This window comes from Lynx canadensis, chromosome F2, assembly GCF_007474595.2.
Source record: "Lynx canadensis isolate LIC74 chromosome F2, mLynCan4.pri.v2, whole genome shotgun sequence".
In the NCBI taxonomy this organism is placed as follows: Eukaryota; Metazoa; Chordata; class Mammalia; order Carnivora; family Felidae; genus Lynx; species Lynx canadensis.
Genome location: NC_044320.2, coordinates 76,980,203 through 76,998,639, shown reverse-complemented (window position 1 = coordinate 76,998,639; position 18,437 = coordinate 76,980,203). Strand labels below are relative to the sequence as shown.

Here is an 18,437-nt window from a genome sequence, read left to right as displayed (position 1 = left end):
AAGTGTGCATTTTAAAAGAATAAGGAATGCTTTTGGTAGCTCTTTCTCTCAAATTTACTATGCCCTACTGCGTGGTGAACAACATGCCTCGTCGGACAGAGTTTCTCTTTTTCCGAGTTCACAGTCCGGTGGGGCGGGGGGACACAACCAGGTTATCTCTATGCACACACTGGAAGATGCCACAGAATGAGTACACGTACGGGACACTGGTCTGTGCACAGAAAATCGGACACGTTTTTGTGTTCTGTTTTAATGGCAGCGTACTGGCTCGCCAGATTAAGAAAAGAACTCCTCCATCAGTCAGTATTTCTACTTGCAGACACAGAAACTTGACTACCTAGGTAAAACAGTGAAAGAATTCCCTGAGAGGCAGCTACGGCTCGGAAGGCTGGGGAGCCAAGCGTGAAGGCTCGTCCACACTGAATCGCAATCAGGCTACCAAAGTAGCAGCCCGGCAAGTGTGCTACCCGGGCAAGGCGCAGGAGCCTACGTTCACACCGCGGGCACCCAGACACCGGGTGCTGCTGCCTCCCTCCTCGTGGGGCCTGGCCACGGCGGCTGCCCGGAGGCGATGCCTGCTTATCCCCACTGCCCTCCAGCCCTCACTCCTGCTGGAAGTCCGGGGCAGGGGGATCGGGTCGGCTGGGCTAGGCCGGAGGCATGTGGCCGGAAGCAAAGGAGTTTAGGAGAGCACACTGCTGGCACCTTTATCCTCTACAGTGAAGGGGAGCACGTGCCTTGGACGGCGGGAACTTCCTCGGATATAGGAAGACTGTTCATTTATTTATTTTTTATTTATTTTTTTAACGTTTATTCATTTCTGAGAGAGAGAGAGAGAGAGACAGACAGAGCATGAGCGGGGGAGGGGCAGAGAGAGAGGGAGACACAGAATCGGAAGCAGGCTCCAGGCTCCGAGCCATCAGCCCAGAGCCCGACGCGGGGCTCGAACTCACGGACCGCGAGATCGTAACCTGAGCCGAAGTCGGACGCCCAACCGACTGAGCCACCCAGGCGCCCCTAGGAAGACCGTTCAGATGCCGCACTCCTTAAAGGAAAAGAAAGAGACGTGTTCGCTGCGGCATGCCAGGCAGGGGTGGGGGGTGCGCTGGCACAAGCCCCAGGAGGGCATGCCGTGCGATGTTCTGCTGGTCGGAGCAATCGCACTAGCCCCCACTCGTGCCACCGAGTTCTGCAGGCAAAGGGGCACGCTCTCCCGGGAGCAACTCTCGGGCTCTAGTCATCGAAGTGTGATTTCTGGGCGTCCGTCAGGGCCACCGGTGGCCTGGTGCCCTCTGAGGACAAAGCGCTGGAACAGTTTTATTCGTACCCCATCATACACATTTGAAAAATAAGGTTAAGAAGCTGTGTTTGTTTCTGTGGACCCTTTACAAGAACTGAACTGGCAGGCACAGTTGACAGGGCAAATTCACTTGGGCCCTTACTTTTCATGCTATTTCCGTTTATCGACAACAATTATTAACTTTGCAGCTGGGGAGGGGAATTACTGTTATGTTGTGCTCTGCACCCAAATTTCCAAAAACAAGCTATTGAATCAGAAGGGTTTCTTTAGGCTACAAAAAGGAGTCGGGAAAATAACAACAAATATGTAAAACAACAGCGAACAGGACCCCATTTTGAATATCGTCTGTAAATGTGCTTGGAAAGACAAATCTGAGTGTGATGAAAGAAAATGACAGGCAGGAAATGGGGTATTTAGTACCGAAATACTTATCACTGGACCAGCAGTACATTCACCTGTCGCCTCCAAAACGTTTCCGATACGAAACCTTGTCGACTGATTGATTTTACCGTGTGAGATGGAGAAAGGGACAAAGTTCAAAATGAGACAACGTTCTGACATTCCTGCTGTGTGATGAAGGGTGCGAGTCATTCCTAAGAAACCCGCCAAAGGAAAAAAGTCCACCACAAAGAACATCCTGTTCTCAGAGAAAGCCACATTTCCTTTCTTTGTAATGTTTAAAATCACATGATGTCAAAACCACATAGTGGAGAAGAGTACAGCTGAGCCTTGAAACACGGGGCCGGGGGAGGCTTGCACACCCAACGCCCCACACGGTTAAAAATCAACATACCACTTTTGATTCCCCATAACGTAACTGCTCATAGCCTATGGCTGACTGGAAGTCTTACTAATAACAGTCAACGAGCACATATTTTGTATGTTATATCACATGCCGTATTCTTACAACAAAGTTAAAGAAAAGGAAACGTTAAGAAAATCGTAAGATTGGGGCGCCTGGGTGGCGCAGTCGGTTAAGCGTCCGACTTCGGCCAGGTCACGATCTCGCGCTCCGCGAGTTCGAGCCCCGCGTCGGGCTCTGGGCTGACGGCTCGGAGCCTGGAGCCTGCTTCCGATTCTGTGTCTCCCTCTCTCTCTGCCCCTCCCCCGTTCATGCTCTGTCTCTCTCTGTCCCAAAAATAAATAAACGTTGAAAGAAAATCGTAAGATAAAATACATTTAAGTGGACCCACACAACTCAAACCAGTGTTGTTCAAGAGTCAGTTGAAACTGCTATCATGCAGGACTGCAGATGCTTTTAACAACTGGACAAAATTACCCATTTCACTACTTTATCAAACACCTAAACAGTACTCATTACTATGTGCTGAGTGCTGTTCTAAGTGCATTACATATGTACTCATTTGGTCTTCGCATTTACAGATAAGGAAACTGAGGCACACGGAGGCTATATGACACGCCACAGTTGCAGAGTTATCACGTGGCAGAGCTGGGACTTGAACCTAAGCAGACAAGTTTAGCCTGTGCACTTAACCACTGTGTAATTCTGTGCTGATGTCTGTGGTGCCCATTAGCTTAGCACGGGTACCGTGCACGTACGGAGGAGATACTCCAAAGATATCTTTGGAGGGCATAATCGGGACACGAAGTTCATGGGCTCACCACTGACAGGGGACTAGTTATGTGCAGCAGGGAGAGTTACTGCTCCGTGGAGAAAGGGATTTGACTACTGCCTTGGAACAACAACGTGCCTACTGATCTTGTTAGTGTTAAAAAGACAAGTGTGAATTTGATCAAGTTACAACCACTGAGTGAAGAAAAACACGGGGCGCTTAAGACTGCCTTTCTAAACGGAAGCACGTCTTTTGTATTTTGGAAAGAACTTACTCAATTTCCTTGCTGGCATGATTTTTCCTTACGTAGTAGGGAATGATCACCATTGGTTTCCTCAGTATGTGACGCATAAGACAGTATTTTTAGCGACGACACCAGTAAAGATCCTTTTCCATTATTCTAAGTCACTTAGCGATGCAGTCGTCATCTTGAATAGGTTAAAAACACGAATAAAAATATCAACGTCAAATCTGAGATACCAACGTAACTTTTCAGGGTGACCGCATTGTGGTAAAAATGGATACATCCCTGAAAGTTTGAATTTTTTCCAAATCTTAATGTTTTTATTTTATTCATGGAGGAAAACAATGAGAACTACAGTTAAAAACCACATCCACAAGCTACAACGGAGTTTAAAGAAATACTTTTATATGGCCAGATGCAGCCACAAAGTTGTTTTGTCTCTGTCTCACACATGGCAACATTCCATTTCCCTGCTTTTACACGGGATGGGCCGGTCAACTTGGTACACGAACTATTAAAGCAGACTTCAGTGAGAAGTCTGAATCCACATACGATCTGAATATCCAGAACTATCTTCAAGAGACTTTAAACTGTTGAAGCCATTCCTGCCAACTTACTGCAGTGAGTTAACAGTTTTTCAAATTTAGTAGCAATAAAAAATAAGAAAGTGCATAGAGAAAGTGTGTATGATTCAAGCATTGTTATCGATACCTCAGTAAAAAGATCACACACAAAATAATGTCTATAACTGGCACCAAAGAGTTACCAGTAATTCAAACGTGAATTAGATTTTTTGAGTAATGATTAATTTTTAAAATATTTGTTTCAAATTATGGGTCTGCTAACCCACTGGCTATTTATTAAGTTTGAGAAACACTCCCATGTGGGAAGATGTGGGAATGACTTCACAGAGAGAGAGTGCTACATTTTTTCAAGCAGATTCAAAGAGAATGAGAGTCTTCAGGAGCTCTGTGATAAGAAGAAAATACTTTGAAAATATATCTCAAAGAAGAGGGAGCAGAAAACCGTACAGAAATGAAGTTACTCTGAGATATACTGGTGAGGGGCTTCAAGAGAGAACATATATACTAGTCCGTGGGTCCATGAAAGCCACTGGAAGGACAGCGAGAAACAGTAGCGTGCCGGAGTTTCAGGCAAAAAAAAAAGACTCTTAGGTAGCGTTTCAGCACTGAGGAGGGATACAGTGGATACCACCAGCGATAACGCAGCCTGAAGAAGGTCAAGCCTGGGGTGCGAGATAATCCCTCACCAGGCAGACAGTAGGAAAGGGAGAAAAGCAGGGATATGGCAGCGACGGATTATGTGAAGGCCTAACAGGCTTGGGAGAGCAGTAGATGTTGTGTAAAAACAGTGTATCCGGGGCGCCTGGGTGGCGCAGTCGGTTAAGCGTCCGACTTCAGCCAGGTCACGATCTCGCGGTCCGGGAGTTCGAGCCCCGCGTCGGGCTCTGGGCTGACGGCTCGGAGCCTGGGGCCCGTTTCCGATTCTGTGTCTCCCTCTCTCTCTGCCCCTCCCCCGTTCATGCTCTGTCTCTCTCTGTCCCAAAAATAAATAAACGTTAAAAAAAAAAAATTTTTAAAAAAAAACAGTGTATCCATAAGACACATTTGAAACACTAGCTGGTGGTAACAACTTGCTACCGTAAGAAGGTTAAGTTCTTAAGTTTTTCACCACCTTTATGATTTTAGAATGAGGATATATCTACATTTGCCTTTTAGCTTCCCTTTCCAAGAGTACTATAAATAAGCCCAGTGACATATCTAGGAAGGATCCATGTATCATCTGTTTTTCACATAAAACATATCTTAGATGGGCTAGGGACCTTGGCTGTTAGCTATATATATATACATATATGTATACACACACACACACACACACACACACACACACACACACATATATCTACATATATATGTGTATATATGTGCGTATATGTATATGTACATATATGTGTATATATGTATATATGTATATATATGTATATATATGTGTGTGTATATATATATGAGTAACATTTGTCTTTATCTTATCTAAAGATCCTCAATTTTTTCATAATAGGCTATTTTTAAATGGTATTAATGTTAGATAGTTCTTAATATCACAGTGTTAAGAACTACAAAAGGTCTTGGCTCTCATCCCACTTGCAAGCAAGTAAAGCTGTCACAGTTTCATAAATGCGGGTAGAAGACATGAGACTCCTGGGTCAGAGACTGATAGTTTGTTACTCACGGTAACAGCAGCAGTAAGAATATTAGCACTTTGTGCTGGTTCCCCAAGCCACAATTTCCGTAAGAAAACCTGAAGAGAGCTAAATGAGCCCTGCACACACAGTGTAAAGAAGAGGAACCTTGAACTTAGGGAACCCACAACTCTCATAATGGACAGTAAGCATCCTTTGTTCCTAGGAAGACATCTATTTGAAAAGGGCATTCAGTGCCTCAATATGCAAGAAGGGCAGAAAGGTGAGATAAATATCTCCCCGCATATACCCTTATTTCTACATCATCTTGTTTTCTGGCAAGTTTACCTGAATACGTCACTCCACTGGTCACTGCGAATAATCCGGCTGATGTAAGCAGAGATCAAATAGCACCAGAAAAAAAGCCAACCTTGCACTACTGATCTTATCCATGTCCCCCAAGGTCCTAGGCCTAACCAGCTGAAAAAATACAATAAAGCACCAAGGTCTACTTAAAATTCAATGGCTTTCCCCTTAAGTTTCTGTATTGACCTTTATACTTGGCATTAAACCAGGTACAAATGGATACATTAAAAATGTGCAGATTCTTCTTCGGCTCAAGAAGGAAGTCTAGAGCAATTCTGTCACCTAACTTGGCCAATGAGTTGAAGGTAACTTGAGTGTCTTCCAGTGTTAAGGCACACGGTATCACTGATCACTTCTTTTTGGGAAACTCTACTGTATCAGCAAAGGTAGCTCCTTTTAATAGAAATCTCCACATTCATATAAGAACCACAGGATCAACTGGTAGCGTTTCCTTAAATAAAAGGCTCCTTATGACTACCCCTAATGTGTAAGTTTTGGGAAGGGAAGCAAGTTAATGCCTGGCCTTCATACAGGAAGTATAACACCAGGGGTTGATACTCATGGCCTCTGCAAAGAAAGTGTTTACAATTGTTGGGCCACCCAAAGAGATCTTCATCGGCGGTGGTGGTGAGGCGGGGACCAGGTGAAGGCAGAAGTTGATGGTGCCCTCGGGTGGCTTCCCAGATGGATGATAAACCTTAGGGGTCTCAGTTCAAGTCAAATGGCTGAGTCTACTCCTGGTTTTAGGAAAGACTGACCTACTTATCTCTGGTAGCAGATGGGTGACATTTATCTGCCCCTTGGAATGGCTGAGGGAGGCTGAGGGATCGACATAAAGAGCTACTGACAGGTATTTTGCTTGGGAGGTGCAAAACCTCTTATTATCCCTTTCGTTTCCAATAGGTTTCTCAAAAAGGCTAAAGGGAATGGCCATCAAATCGTGACAGCGCTCCCTGGAGGTAGATGACAGACGCAGCAGTCAATTAAACATAAAGTGTGCAACGGTTCACAGATCTTCAGGAGGAAAGCTCTAGGGAAAATTCACTGAAAAATAAAGATTAACATTCTCCCTCCCCTGTGTCTCTGGGGAATGAGGTATTTTTCTGTTTGCAGGTGCTAAGGTTGTTACCTTTCCACTGCTACCAAATCCATGTGTCCCAGCCCAGCAGCGCTAACTTCACCACTTTCCAGTCAGTGACTAAATGCATGCAAAGCTTCGGTCTAGAAGGGTCAAGTGACAAGAAGGACAAGAGCACTGCTGTAAAACTTGCAGAGATGGGCTATAGGAATGACGTCTGCAAGATGGCTGAATAAAAGACATCCTTCAAATGCATCTCCCCTCTTCAACAGCAATAATTTGGCATCCGACCATGGAAAAAGCACCTTCATGGGAACTTCGGGATGCTATCTGGTGCACTCTCCAACTCAGGAAAAACATTCTGAGAAGGCAGGCTCACACCCAGGCAGCTCACTCACTGACTGTGGTCCTAGCCACAGGCCCAGAAACAGCTCTGTACCCTGAAAATTCTGCTACAGTCCCACTGGCTTTGGTTCTGCCACCAACAAAATACGCCAAGGGACCCTGGAGGAGTCACACCTACCTGTCCGTCAGCTAACAGGCACGCAAACCTCAGTCCCACTTGTGTGGATCTGAAATAGCTCTTCAACAGGCTTCAGCCCCTCTCTGCTGAGGTCTGGGACCTGCTGGGACCCAACAGATTCTGTCGAATTCTGAAAGGGCACGGTAACTGGTCTCCAGCCCATCCTGGCCAGTCCCCAAAGATTCGTGCTGGCACAGAGACCCAGCAGGAGACTGCAGGCTGCACCCCTAAAGATTCTGAAGGGTCCTAAAGATTCTGAAGGGTCCTATAGGTGGCTTTATCCCTATCACAGAAGTAGTCTACCAGCAGGCCAGCCAGTCTCAGGGACCCAGCAGGAGACGTCTGACAATGCTCCCAGAGATCCTGAAAAGGCCTAGACTCAGCTCCAGCCCTTCCCAGTCAGTCCGTGAGCAGTAACCCACCTGCACCCCCGAGATCCTGAAAGGGTCCTAAACTAGGTTCGAGTCCCTCCAAGCTGCAGTCACAAGCAGTCCTGCCGACATAGGGACCTGGTGGGGGGACACTCACCTCTGTGCCTCAGGAGACCCTGAAACGGTCCTAAACTCGGCCCCAGTTCCTCCAGCCAAAGTCAGGGAGTAGTCCAACCCACCCGAGGGACCTGGTGGCACAAATGCCCATCCGTGCCTCCGACGCGAAGTACGCAGACTTCAGTCGCAGCCAGGAAACCGGAAATAGCCCTGGAGCTTGGTTCTAGCCCCTCTCAGCCACGGCCCCGGGCCTATCCTGCCCACCCAGGGACCCACCAGTGACCAGGGACTGGTCCCCTCCTGGGACCTGGCAGGAGGTGCACCCATCCACACACCTGGTGAGAGGACAGCTGACTACGGACGCAGCCACGGAGCCTGAAGTGGACCTTGTCCCAGCACTACCCTACTGAACAAGGGACTGGAGACAGTCCCAGACACCTGAAGACCAACCAACCTGCCAACCGTGGACCCCGCTGCAGACCCATCGCCGCGCATAACCCGCTCTGACCCAGCACAAATGTGATTCCAGAGGTAATCCCATCCGTTAACCCAGACAGAGAAGAGGCCATTAACTGGTGAAAATGGTCTTTAAAGACTGAAGAGGTATTAGCTCCTTCAAATGCACAGACATCAATGCAAGGCTACACAGACCACAAGGAATTAGGTAAGTCTAACACTACCAAAGGCAACGAATAGTTTCTAATCCCATAGAAAGATATATCTAAAATTTGCCTGACAAAGGATCAAAATAATCATCTTACAGAAGCTTAATGAAATGAAAGAGAACACAGACAACAGAACAAAACTAGGAAAATAACACACGAACGAAAGGACAATAAAGAAACAGAACTTATAAATGGAACCAAGCAGCGACCCTGGAGCCGAAGAATACAATCACACAACTGAAAAATGCAACGGAGAGCTTTACCACACAGACTTCTGCATCCGCCACACCTATGCCGTCTGCCTCTGAAGTCCGCCTGAAATCAAGTCCTACGCAAGTCACAAGGGTTTGCTGGGTCAGAAGGAAAACATTCTGCAGTTCAAATGCCGAGTACTCCAGGAGCTACGCTAAATAATGTCCCACTTTCCCTAGGGTAAGTACCAATATCCTGAGGTGTTTCCACACACACGCCTAATTCTTCTCTCATTTACCCTCCAGAAGAGCTTGGGGTTCTCTCTCTCCCCCTCGTTCTCTGCCCCTCCCCCACTCTGTCTCTCTCAAAACATATAAACTTCAAAAAATTATTTTAAAAAAAAAGATTTAAATATTTATGCACTACAAGGAAAAAGAGGAAGCTGGGAAGTAATTGCGGAATGTTAAGGTATGCAATCGCATCTGTGGCTCTTGTCAATTTCTGCTCACATTCTAAGACGTTCTGGGCCCACAGGACACTGTTTTGTGATAAATAAGATAAGCACTGTTCTATGTCTCATTATAGATAGCTTTGACGAATGTAAAATGCTAACGATAACAGTAATGAAAGCAGCTAACACTTAATGAGTACTGACCATGTACCTACTGGCACTATTCATCTCTGTACCGGGTTAACTCATTCAGTCCTCACATCAGCCTCATGAGAAAGAAATATGACTACCACCCCAATTTTATAGATTAGGAAACCAATTCGCAAGCAAAAGAGCAATAATTCAAACCAAGGCCTATGCATTTCCGCTTTTCCACATAACATCAAACAGCCCTCGTATATTGTTTAAAGTTTTCTCCCTTGATATAATGTTGGTACCTTAATTTCTCACATTCCCCCCAAAAGCCTGTCTTTTCTTTGTTAATGTGTCTAAGTGATCTTAAATTATGTAGCCAGCATCATTTCCTCTGTAAAGCCTTATCTGTCTCCTCCCACATGAATTCCTCTCTTTTCAATACTATGGAAAACATACTTCTATAACATCTATTATAACTTTTCTTTACGGCTGCTATATTTTCTTCAACACTGTGAATCTGACAAGTTCAATAATAATGTCTCATCAGCTCTGCAGCTACTGGTAGTAGTCGAAAAATAACCAGCAGACACAAAATGGCTATTGAATTAAAATCATACACACCGGGGCGCCTGGGTGGCTCAGTCGGTTAAGCATCCGACTTCGGCTCAGGTCATGATCTCCCAGTTCGTGAGTTCCAGCCCCACGTCGGGCTCTGTGCTGACAGCTCAGAGCCTGGAGCCTGCTTCAGATTCTGTGTCTCCCTCTCTCTCTACCCCTCCCCTGCTCACGCTCTGTGTCTCTCAGTGTCTCAATAATAAATAAACGTAAAAAAAAAATGTCAATTATAAAAACCAAAGAAAATCCTGAACATAAAATTTCTAATGTGACCTCTGCTGGCCACTACACAGTAGTATTACAGTTGTACGGATACTTTTATACTACCCGTTTTTAACAAGGTTTATCATGATGCCCCATATTATGGCCATCTTGATTTCCCTTACTCCATTAGCACTCTGCTAAACTAGTCTACTTTAAGGTAAGCACATTAGTTAGGATTTTAAGCTGAATGTTGCAGGAAACACTAGTTAATGGCTTTTCCCTTACCGTTTGCCTCGTGGATAATGCCGCACATATTCTCCAACATCATGAGCAGCGACAGCTAAGACTTGTGGGTCATCGGACACCTCCAGAAGTTTTGTCAAAATTCTGAAATACATGTAATCCAAAGAGAGATTGACTTCTAGCTGTTCCATACAGCACAACAGAGCACAGGTATAATGCAAGTATCTCCTGAAAACAGGCATTTATAAATATAGTCGTATTTTCTACAGATCTTACTATTATGCACAATGCACTACACATAATAAATCACACGTAAGTTTGCGGTTTCAGCTTTTATACATATGTAACAGGGTACTTTCAGATTCACGATGCATACCTCACCCAATTCCTAAAATACCAGGAACTCCCTCCTCTGCTCTCTCAAGACAGACAACTACACTGAGTTAATGGTGAGTTAATACACGACAACCACTGAATCCTTGACAACTTTATTCTGAAAGTTAAACATCTGTAAGCCTTTCGTCGGTATGAAGAAGTTACTCGAAGCTGCGATCAAGACGGAATGTGCGCCCTGAGCACACACATCCCCTCTCTCCCTCTCTCTCCAAGTCTCACGAAGGACCTGAACCTGAACTTCACAGGTAAGACTAAATGCAAAATAGCAAGCGAACGTCTTCGGAGAAGACGGCAGCCCAGATTCACACCCCCGGCTCCCTTGCCGTCCTCCTACTTTCTCCACAGCAACCACATGGGCATAGTGTCACCACTGCCGGAGCCCGACAGTGCTTGTGACAACGGGAGCCAACCAGACACACAGAAGGCTCCCCTCTGCCGGGAGCTGGAGCAGATTTCTGCCTCCTCGAGGACCTGCAGGGAGAGGACTCATCGCCCCCAGGGGGCGCATGTGTCCTCTGCAGTGAAGGGAGGGGGGTGCACCCCCCCAGAATCCAATCCACTGGGAGAGACCTCCTTCATCTACTTCAGAGCGAACGTGAGGGGAGACCATTCAAGGAACAGGTGACTCGTGTTACTGACATTGCTCAAGGGCACAGAAATAGGAAGAAAACTTCTCAACTCATTCCACAAACAGAGCATAACTGGGACAACCAATCGGAATGAGTACTTTTCTTTAAAGTTTTATTTATTTATTTTGAGAGAGAGAGAGAGAGCGCGCCACCGAACTGTGAGATCAAAACCTGAGCCTAAATCAAAGTCAGACGCACAAACGGCTGAGCCGTACGTGAAGCACTCTTAAAATGCAACAATAATAAAAACAACTCAATTTAAAAATGGTTAAAAGACCTGAACAGACATCTCACCAAAGAAAACAGCTGGCGAATAAGCAAACGAAAAGATGACCAACATCACGCATCACTGGAAAACAAGGAGATGACACTATCCACCTTCGTTGCGAAAATGGCAAAACCCTGAACACTGGCACCACCAGACGCCGGCAAGGACGTACAGCAACAGGTACGCTGATTCACCGCTCACGGGGATGCCGAAAAGTCCAGCCACCCTGAAAGGCAGTTTGGCACTTTCTTATAAAACCAAACCTGAGTCTTACCATGCCATCCATACTCCCTTCAGATTCACCCCAGTGAGTTGAAAGCTTACGTCCACATAAGATCCTGCACGTGGACCTTTAGAGCAACTTTATCTACAGTGATTGCCAAAACCGTGAAGCAACCAAGACGTCCTTCGATGCAGAAACCATGGTACAGCCGTACAATGGGACAGTCAGCAATAAAAAGAAAAGAAAGAAGAAAAAGCAATGAGCTACCGAGCCACAAAAAAAGATGAAGGAACTCTCAATGTGCGTGGCTAAGGGAAAGAAGCCGGTCTGAAAAGGTTGTGTACTACCTAATTCCAACTCTAGGACATTGTGGAAAAGGAGAAACTACAGGACAGAAATAAGACCAGTGGTTGCCAGAGGTTCAGGGAGAGGGAGGAAGAGCACAGCGAGTAGGTGGAACGTGGGAAATTTTTAGGGCAGTGAAACTATTCTAGGTGACACGGTAATAGGGGACATGTGGTATCAGTCAAAACCTACACAGCATATAACACAGAGTGAACTAGACAACAGAAAAAGTGAGCCCTAATGTAACTTACAGACTTCAGTTAAAAATAACGTATAAATATTGGTTCATCAGTTGTAACAAACGTACCACACTAATGCAAGATGTTAATAATAGGGGAAGAGAGAATATATGAAAACTCTCTGTACATTCCCCTCAATCTTTCTGTAAACCTAACATTCTAAAAATTTAAATCTATTCATTTTAAAAGTTACAGTATGATGTGTGTGTGTGTGTGTGTGTGTGTGTGTGTGTGTGTGTGTGTAGGGGAGAGAGAGGAATTCTTGCATTGTTTCTAACAGCAAAATCTGGCAATAGTATTAAATATCCATCAATGGGAGACTGATTAAACACGATACAGAAAAAAAGAAGAAGGCAAAAGACTCACATTTCTGAATTTCAAAACACACTACAAAGTAAAAGTAATCAAGACAGTAGGATACTGGTATCAGAACAGTCATGTAGATGAACAGAACAAAACCGAACGTCCAAAAATAAACCCATGTGTCCACAGGTCAACTGAATTTCAATAAGGGATACCATGACAATGCAATGGGGAAAAATAGTCTTTTCAACAAATGTTACTGGGATAACTGGATAGCTACATGCAAAAGAATGAAGTTGGACCCTTACCTCACATCATGTACAATAAAATTCGAAAGGATCAAAGACTCAGATGTGGGGCGCCTGGGTGGCTCAGTCAGTTAAGCATCCGACCTCGGCTGAGGTCATGATCTCACGGTTTGTGAGTTCGAGCCCCGCGTTGGGCTCTGTGCTGACAGCTCGGAGCCTGGAGCCTGCTTCGGATTCTGTGTCTCCCTCTCTCTCTGCCCCTCCCCCACTCACACTCTGTCTCTCTCCCTCTCTCAAAAATAAACATAAAAAAAAATTTTTTTTAAGACTTAAATGTACGTGCTAAAACTATAAAAATATTACAGAATACAGAGGAGTAAATCTTCAAAACCTTGGTTTTGGCAACGGATTCTTCAGTAGGACACCAAGAGCATGAGAAACAAAAAAAAAAATAAACTGGACTTTATCAAAATTTTTAAATGTGCTTCCAAGGACTCTATCAAGTAAGTAACAAGATAACCCAAAAAATGGGGCACCTGGGTGCCTTAGTATGTTGAGCATCTGACTCTTGATTTCAGCTCAGGTCATGATGCGAGCGTCGTGGGTTCGAGCCCCAAGTTGGGCTCTGTGCTGACAGCTCAGGGCCCGGAGCCTGCTTCAGATTCCGTGTCTCCCCCTCTCTCTGCCCCTCCCCCACTTGTGCTCGCTCGCTCTCGCTCTCGCTCTCTCTCTCTCTCTCTCTCAAAAATAAACATTTAAAAAATTTTTATTAAAAATGGTGTTGGTTCAATTAGACATCTACATAATGAAAATAACTGTATCTTGACCCCTACTTTGTACCTTACCCAAAACCAATTCTAGATGGAATAGAGATCTAGTTGTGAAAGGTTCAAACAGTAAATCTTCCAGCAGATGACCTGGAAATACATCTTCATGACCCCATATGGGGAAAAACTTCTTAACCAGGACACTAAAAAAAAATACTAGCCATAAAGGAAAAAAATTAATCAATGGAGCCACACTAAAACCAAAGAGTGAAATGGTATGTGAAAGAGTAGAAGAAAACAGTTGAGATGAACAGATATAAGACCTCTTGTTCAGAATACATACAGATCTCCTATTAAAAAAATTTTTTTAAATGCCTGAACAACCAATTCTGGAAAAATAGATATCCAAATGACTGATAAGCAGATGACAAGGTATTCAACCACATAAGGAAGGAAGAAAATACAAATTAAAATCATGAAATAACTAAAATTTTTTATTATTTTTTAAAATTTATTATCACTAGTGACAAAAATACATTGGCAAGGAGGTGGAACAACAGGTATTAAGAGTGTGAAGTGAAATTTAAAACTTACTTTAAGAGCTCATAATTCTTCTCATTTAATCTCACAGCATTTTCTCTCCAAAATTTCTCAGATTTGTGCACAGGACTCCACTCCAGTCTTCCAGATTTAAGCTCTGAGCTATATTCATCAAATGAGCTACAAAAAAATTTTAAGGATCTCAAAGTTAAGAAAACTCTAAGAGTTGCTCCAAAATTAAGCAAGACATTTTTACCATGTTAATCATACCTCAAGAGAAGAAAAACAAAAATTCTTCACTGATGATTTAACTGCAAAGACTGACCATCCTTTGTACATTAACAAACTACCACTAAACGAAGTTTAAACAGCTTAAATAATCTTTAATAAACCATGTGAAATTTATTCAAGGTCCTAAGGTCCAATACTCCTGCCAAATTGGAGTGCTCAAAATGAGGTTTACTGAAAGGAGCATTTGCTTTCAAAATCTTTGTCCTAATAAATAAAGTATAATCAGTATAATGTCTGATAATCTAGCAGAGTTTCCACCACGCCACTTAAAATACTGTATTTGCCAGACCACTAGATGCGTTAATGTGAATCTATATAAAAGTATGTTACTTAAATAGCATATTCCAATACTATAAATGTCATAAACCACTATAGTGTATTATGCAATGAAAAATACACATACGGGTATAATATTGCACAATTTGATTACAAACACTGTAAAGGTAATTCACTAAGTTAACATTATAAATTAAAAACAAAAACCTCTGCATAAAACAAACTGCAGTGCAATGCAATTAAAAAAATCATTCACTATGTATCAAGTAACTTAATTATTCAAAGCTTCATTCTATAAAAAGTGTTTAGTGTTATCAGCCAATGGTTGGCTGGGCATCCTTCTAAGTGAAAAGTGAAAACTTAAAAGGACATGGCTGGACATCCTTCCAAGTGAAAAGTTGAAAAAGATTTAGCCATTTATTTATTTTTTTTTCAACGTTTATTTATTTTTTGGGGGACAGAGAGAGACAGAGCATGAACGGGGGAGGGGCAGAGAGAGAGGGAGACACAGAATCGGAAACAGGCTCCAGGCTCTGAGCCATCGGCCCAGAGCCCGACGCGGGGCTCGAACTCACAGACCGCGAGATCGTGACCTGGCTGAAGTCGGACGCTTAACCGACTGCGCCACCCAGGCGCCCCAAGATTTAGCCATTTAAATACTGACTGGTAACTCAATATAACCAGAATTTTACTGGTTAAGTTGAATAGAGTGTTCTATTAAATAAAGTACTAATTTACTTTAATGTAAGGCCAATCGGAGTAAGAAGTAAACTAATGCTGTTTAACATGAATAGCCTAAACCTTTAACAGCAAAAACAGAGACAAAGCTCTTTTACCTATACCCATCACCTGACTGGCTTTAATGTGAAGAGCAGGATTTTTCAAATTACCAAACTCAACATGAAGAATCAATACATAATAATAATTGGCTAACATGGATTAAATAATTTAGAAAGCTAAGTATCACTAATCTTGTTCATTTTTAAGAGATCTCAAATCATTATTACAGAAGAACTGATAACAGATTTATAAAAATGAACTTAATAAAATTTGTAAAAACTTCAAGTCTACTGCTGGCCAGGCTAGTTTATTACAATCCAGTTACTCACATTTGAAATTACAGGAAGACAAAACTCATTTGCCTCCCTCTACAACGCCCATGATAGACCACTGGTCTCGGTGACACATCCCATCTCTACAGCAGCACTTGGGCCTTGGGATTAAGAGCTGCACTGAATTATCTGGTAAATACATTTCTGGAACACATACTACACCGAAGGCATTTGCTGGATAGTTGAAACCTCACAACAAATCCTACCAGGTTAGAATTTTTATTGCTATTTTACCAAAAGGAAAACTGAGGCTTTACAAAGTCAAGAAGCTTGTCAAGGCCAAGTGTGGACAAAGTGGCCAGACAATTCAAACTGGGTTCAGCCTGGCTCCCAAACCCAAACCACCTACACAGAAAGATCTACTTCTACACAGTAATTCCCTTTTAGAAATGTATCGGTAGTTTAAAAACAAAGGATATATATGTTAATGGGAAAGATCAATACATTATTAAACAAAAATGAACAGTTCCAGAAGAATATGCAGAACCCCATTTGTATATGCGTTTGTGTGTGTGCATGCACACACGTGTCAGGGGAGCAGGGCTAGGAAGGTTTTTCTGGAAGCAAACACAAAAGTGGGGGCGGGGATGACTAGGTGGAAGAGGTATGGAGTCCCTTCTAGAACTATGTAAGGATTCTTTTTTCTCTTACTGCCTCGTACATCATTTGTGTAATTTTTAATATCAAAAATAAAGAACACAATAGGAACTTCAAAAAAGCAGGGAAAAAAATACTCTTTCCGTTTACGGCCAAACATCCTTCAAAAATTAACGAGTACTGTTTAAAAAGATTCTAAACCAGGGGGAGATTCTTAAGGGGTTCCAGAGTGACACCAACATCCTGTGGGAGTAAGTTAGATTTCAGACAAGAGCAGGGTGGGAACCTCCCCAAAAGAGAAGACGTAACACAAAGCTCTAACCAACTGTTACCATGGTGATGAGCCAGTTGTCCCCCACCCCCCGTATCCCCAATTCTTAACAGAAGACATAATGTTTCAGTGAAATCTTTTGAGTTTATAGTTAGTAACAAATTTAGACTTTCTGAAAATACTAGGAAAGTCCAACGAGGCCCAATATATCCAGCCTGTGAGAATTTTTTGAAATAACATACCTAAGGTCTTGGACACTCTCACCAAGTTTTTCCAAAAGAAACTTTATATCTTCACTGATATCTTCATCGTCGTACTTCTGCTGCTCCAAGTTCTCCAACTGTTTCAGAACTTTGCACTGGATCATGGCCAGGGCATATTCTTGGCGAGTTTCTCTTTCGGTCGATTTCTCCAAAAAGTTCTGAGTTAGACAAACACGTGAGAAAACCGTATAATTTCTTTATGTGATATTCTTAGACTCCTGCACTACTCCTGCGCCCTCTCTCCTCCTCTATTCTCAGGTTAAGCGAAGACTATATCACAAATCCTCATCTCTTTCCTGAGCACCTGTCCCACATCAAAAGCGTATTTCTTATTCCTCGCTTGCCTACTTACTGGCTTAACCACACATTTACAATCATTGAACCGGACGGGCCTCGAAACACTGGACGTGTTTACAGTTAAGCCCATCAGATCCTTTCTCACAGCCCTGCTTCTGGGCACACCCAGTGAACTTCTCATCCGTTAGCCACCTAGTACTTGGGATGCTACGGAAGAATGTTTCTCAGTCAGTCAGTCACCCTTTCCCCTCTCATCAACCTGCAAATGCACAAAGGACATTGCCTGAACAATTATCAAAAAAGTTTTGTGACATTCTGGCAAATTCCCTCGTTTTCTTCTGTAGTTTTTCTACTTAGAAGAATACTTATGAAAAGAGCAGAGGAATCCTAAATATACTGGACCCTTAATACGGATTTGAACTGTGCAGGTTCACTCTTCTGCAGATTTTTTTTTGATAATTATAGTACAGTACTGGAAATGCATTTTTATTCCTTACGATTTTCTTAAAAATTTTTTTTCTAGCTTACTTTATTGTAAGAATACAGCATAAGAGGGGCGCCTGGGTGGCGCAGTCGGTTGAGCGTCCGACTTCAGCCAGGTCACGATCTCGCGGTCCGTGAGTTCGAGCCCCGCGTCAGGCTCTGGGCTGATGGCTCAGAGCCTGGAGCCTGTTTCCGATTCTGTGTCTCCCTCTCTCTCTGCCCCTCCCCGTTCATGCTCTGTCTCTCTCTGTCCCAAAAATAAATAAACGTTAAAAAAAATTAAAAAAAAAAAAAAAAAAAAGAATACAGCATAAGATACATGACATACAAAATATGTGTTAATCGCCTGTTTATCAGTAAGGCTTCTAGTCAACAGTATGCTATTCATAATTAAGTTTTGGGGGAGTCCAAAGACATACATGGATTTCCGACAGCACAGGGGGTCAGCTCCCCTAACCCCTACACTGTTCAACTCTATTTATAAAAATAAACTGTTCGTTGAATGAACCAGTATTTCTAAGCAAAGACTATGCTCAGACTTAGGGACAGAAACAGACAAGCTCTCAAGAAAGCTACCTTCACCAAGATGGTAAAGGCGGCCTGTCAAATGC

The 18,437-nt window shown here is 43.4% G+C and overlaps 1 protein-coding gene across 2 annotated transcripts in view; it reads right to left on the bottom strand.

Moving 5' to 3' along the window:
• The window catches only part of ATP6V1H (ATPase H+ transporting V1 subunit H), a 113,440-nt gene that overhangs the window by 35,218 nt on the left and 59,785 nt on the right, over positions 1-18,437 (bottom strand). For both annotated transcript variants that reach the window (XM_030304562.1, XM_030304563.1), the window contains 3 exons: positions 17,026-17,204; positions 14,291-14,416; positions 10,321-10,422 (listed from right to left, as the gene is read on the bottom strand). In XM_030304562.1, the coding sequence (XP_030160422.1) occupies positions 10,321-10,422; positions 14,291-14,416; positions 17,026-17,204 (407 nt within the window). The remainder of the gene's footprint in view (positions 1-10,320; positions 10,423-14,290; positions 14,417-17,025; positions 17,205-18,437) is intronic.